The sequence below is a fragment of the Macroventuria anomochaeta genome (genome assembly GCF_010093625.1).
Source record: "Macroventuria anomochaeta strain CBS 525.71 unplaced genomic scaffold BU25scaffold_55, whole genome shotgun sequence".
Taxonomy (NCBI): Eukaryota; Fungi; Ascomycota; class Dothideomycetes; order Pleosporales; family Didymellaceae; genus Macroventuria; species Macroventuria anomochaeta.
Genome location: NW_022985416.1, coordinates 1 through 3,789, shown reverse-complemented (window position 1 = coordinate 3,789; position 3,789 = coordinate 1). Strand labels below are relative to the sequence as shown.

At 51.8% G+C, this 3,789-nt stretch overlaps 1 protein-coding gene across 1 annotated transcript; it reads left to right on the top strand.

Moving 5' to 3' along the window:
- Nucleotides 1–1,166: 1,166 nt before the first annotated feature.
- Nucleotides 1,167–3,534, top strand: BU25DRAFT_416089 (uncharacterized protein). Its single transcript, XM_033707693.1, has one exon. It carries the CDS (start codon nucleotides 1,316–1,318, stop codon nucleotides 3,311–3,313), a length of 1,998 nt encoding a protein of 665 aa, XP_033555621.1. The 5' UTR covers nucleotides 1,167–1,315; the 3' UTR covers nucleotides 3,314–3,534.
- Nucleotides 3,535–3,789: the final 255 nt, after the last annotated feature.

The following is a 3,789-nucleotide window of genomic DNA, read 5'->3' as shown; positions in this document are numbered from 1 at the left end:
ACCGCTGGATTGTCTTCTGGATTGTGCGACGTGAACAGCTGAATTCTTCTGCCAGTTCCTTGGTAGTACAGCCTGCCTCTGCCTTGGAGACAATACTATCCCTTTGGCGAACAGACAATTCACCACCTGGGACGCGATCTCCTGAAATTTCAGCTCCAAAAGCCCTCATTGTGGTTGTGCAGTAGCGGGTTGAAGTTGTGATGTTGGTCATTGCATTTGTGGTGGTTGGGGTTCAGCCCGTGCGCCGCGAACAGATTAATGCCTTAGTACAGTAGCATCTGCGCAACGACAAATTGAAGCGCCCAAACGAGCATGTCCGCCGATGCACGGTTTCAGACATTGGGTAGCGGATGTCTGCGGGAAGTAGCGAAGGTGCGGAGAGGGTTACGCAGCGATGGTATTGGACGTCACGTTAGTCCCTCGTAACACCAAGATCTTGGGACAGATGTCGATGAGGTTCGTAACGTTCGCTCCGATTTCGACTTCGAGACACGACAAGAACTATGCATTGCCTGCTGACTAAGTCAAGTCCTGCGTCCGTTCGTCCAGTTTGTGGCGACATCATCTCGACGGCTCGTTGAAAGAACCCTGAGTATACTCTGCAGTCAACATAGGATGTATGAAGAAAGAGTTTGTGACAATGAGACGGTTGCAGTGATTGACATTCACCGAGGCTCTGGAGATTCCTCCGGCCAAGCTGGCCCGAGCCACATCGCAGCTCCAAGATTCATTATCTTGTCAGATCATTGTCTAAGCAGTGCGGACCAATGTTGAGTCGATGAAAATTCGGAGAGCGAGAGCAACGGCAGGAACGCGAGGCTGGTCTTGGCTTCCATTGTCAGTGGTGCCTCGGCGTCCAAACGCCCCGCATCCCCATCGCTCCTTCTGGACACCAAACATCACAATCATGCAAGCGTTTCCCACGGTCCATTCGCTTTCGGACTCGTCAACAATGACTGTGCGCACCTCCAATGTGCTGCGCCTCATTGTGCGTCAATGGGGACGACGAGGCTCAGCACAAAGGGCTTGGGCGCCTGGCGAAAAGGGCAAAGACGCACGGGACTCCGCCTTTCACCGTTTGTTGCCTGTCTCTTCATGGGCGCAAACGTCGTGAACAACTTTAAAAAAGAATAGATGAAGGGCGTTCGACGCCGAAACCTTTCCAGTTGCTGCCTATATGACAAGTATAAAGATGGTGCGTTCTTCTTGTTTGAGAAGCATCACGAAGGTGATAGGAATATCACTTCTTCGATCCGACTTGTCTCCAGGACGTTCCTGCCATTCTTTACCTTCTCGCAGTAGACCTGCTGATAGCATGGCCTCCACTAATAGAGCGTTTACTCTGAACGCTCTGCACCGTCGACTATTGAACGACATTGCTGAGATACAGCAGAATCCGTATCCCAACGTACATCTACAAGTGGATGAGCAGGATTTCCACAAGGCCTGTCTCATCCTCTCGACTGAAGCGTACGGGCCGTTGCACCTCTTCATTGAGTTTGGTAACGACTACCCGCTTTACGCTCCCACGGTCACCATCCAAAGTCACATCGTTCACCCCAACATCTATGGAGATTACATATGTGCCAGTATCTTGAACACCACCGAGGGCTGGACACCGGCCTACACACTGAAGGGCGTACTTATCCAGTTGCTGAGCTTCTTCACTAGTGAGTCGCTCGAGCAAGACCATGGTGGGAATGCAGTGGATTTGCAGGAGTTTCGCCGAAAACAGACCGGGCAACGCTACACTCGATTCGAGAATTCATACGAATTCTTCTGTGACAGTTGTGGATTCAGTCCTGATTGGAAGCCCGCCCCTATCACCAAGGATACCAAGAAAGTGGTGACGGCGTCACCAGCAACTATCTCGAAGCTACATACACTTCCTGTCGAGGTTGTGCTTCTCATGTTGGAGAAGATGCCTACGGAAGATGTCCTTACGCTCGCCGACGCTGTTCCATCCGTCAAACGCACCGTTCACTCCTACGACTTCATTCGTGCGCGCGAGCTTCAATGCTTCTGTCTCAAAAAGTCGTACATGGATGCTAAGCTTGGAATCGGCATCTCCATCACCGGTGGTAACAAGCCAGTTTTGAGATCCGAGTTCGACTTGCTGAGTCAAGAGGCTTTCTTCCAGCATGATGTCCGTCGCAGTGTTCAAGGTGTGGAGTTCGACAAGTGGCTGCCGCTGCCGCTCAGCAGACGGCACTGGAAAGGTGTGAAGACGAACGCGGTAGCATGTCTGCAAAGCATCCATAACCACGCTGGAATTCGCAGCAGCGAACCTGATGATATTGATGTTCTGTACTACCTGATGAACAACGTCGTAGTGCAGTTCTCCGCAGACGCTGGGAAGGGGTTCCGACAACCAGACGAGCGCAGCACCCTCAGCCACGCTTCAGAGAAGGCTGTCGAGGCATACTTCGCCTGCTTCCACTTGTTGCTGTGTCTGGTTATGGAGAATACTGCCATCGTCAAGGCTGCGAACAAGATGATCAACCACTTCATGACTGGCCCGCATACCAAGAAGCAGTTCCCTGATCTCGGACACGTACTCGTCGCAGCCCTTGTCTCTGATAACGGACTCACCCAACCTCTTATCTTCCAAATCGTCAAGGAGGCAATTCTCCGCAACGTTGTGTGGATGCTCGATTCGAAAGGCGCTGACATGGCTGAGCTGGCCTATCTGGAGCCATCGGCCATATCGGAGTACCGTCTGGTCAAAACCTTCGAAGCATCAACAACATCATATCGACTTCTCATGTTCCTCAAAACATTCAGCTCCTCCGCTCGCCCCGCAGGCAAATCGCTAACGGATCTCCGCGAAACACTCTTCGATAGACACGGTGCGCCGCCGCCAGGCGTCTCTGCGGCAATGGCTCAGCGGATTCATGAGATCCATGAGATCAACGGCTTCCCTGGCTTCCTGAGGGCTATGGGCATCGAGGACGTCCCTAGCAAAACTGAATTTACTGCTTTTCTTCGACGCACTATCACAGACAGTGTGACGGCTAGATACTCGGTCATGCCCTTGTCGCAGTCTAAGCTGTATATGATCCGCAAGGTGCGTGAGCGCGGTGTTGATGTGGCGGAAGGAGTGGAAATCACTGAGGCAATGGTCACGTGGTACAACAGGGGCGAGAAGTGGTACAGGAATGGGTGGAATGGAAGACCAACTTTCTTCCCCGAGCGCAAGGCGAGCTCCAATGGGTCAAGAAGGGGAGACGGGTCGAGAAGATGTGGAAGAGGAGGCAACGATGGAAGACGAGGTCGCGGTGAAATCTGCAGAATCTGCAACGCTTATCATTAGGCTCATGCAGACGCGAAGATCCATCAGAGGTGTTGCTGCAGTTGATTGATTGATTGATTGATTGGTTTAACGTCCTATCTGAGTCTAAGACTATGGAAGACGAGAGGAGCAGTAGCTCCTCTGGTAATGCAAAGATTTAGTTACATGAGAGTGAGGTCAATGGAGGTACAAGTGATAGTGAGGGCTCAGGCCCAGAGCAAAGATGCTAGAAACAAAAGAAGTACAAAACAAACAAAGAAAGGAAAGAGCAGATGTTATTGTAACACTATGCCAGCTCTTCTGATGACTGCCCAAGATGCCACCTCCTTGTGCCAACCTTGGTCCTGCTGATGAAGTCCAAGGTGGCCTTGATGCCTTGCTTGGTGTGGAGGAGGAGAGGGAGAGTCAGCTGTACCTTACCAAGACTGTCCTGCAGGATTTTCCGGTCTGTGTTCAGCCACTTGCAGCTCAGGAGCAGGTGCTCAGGAGTCTGCTTG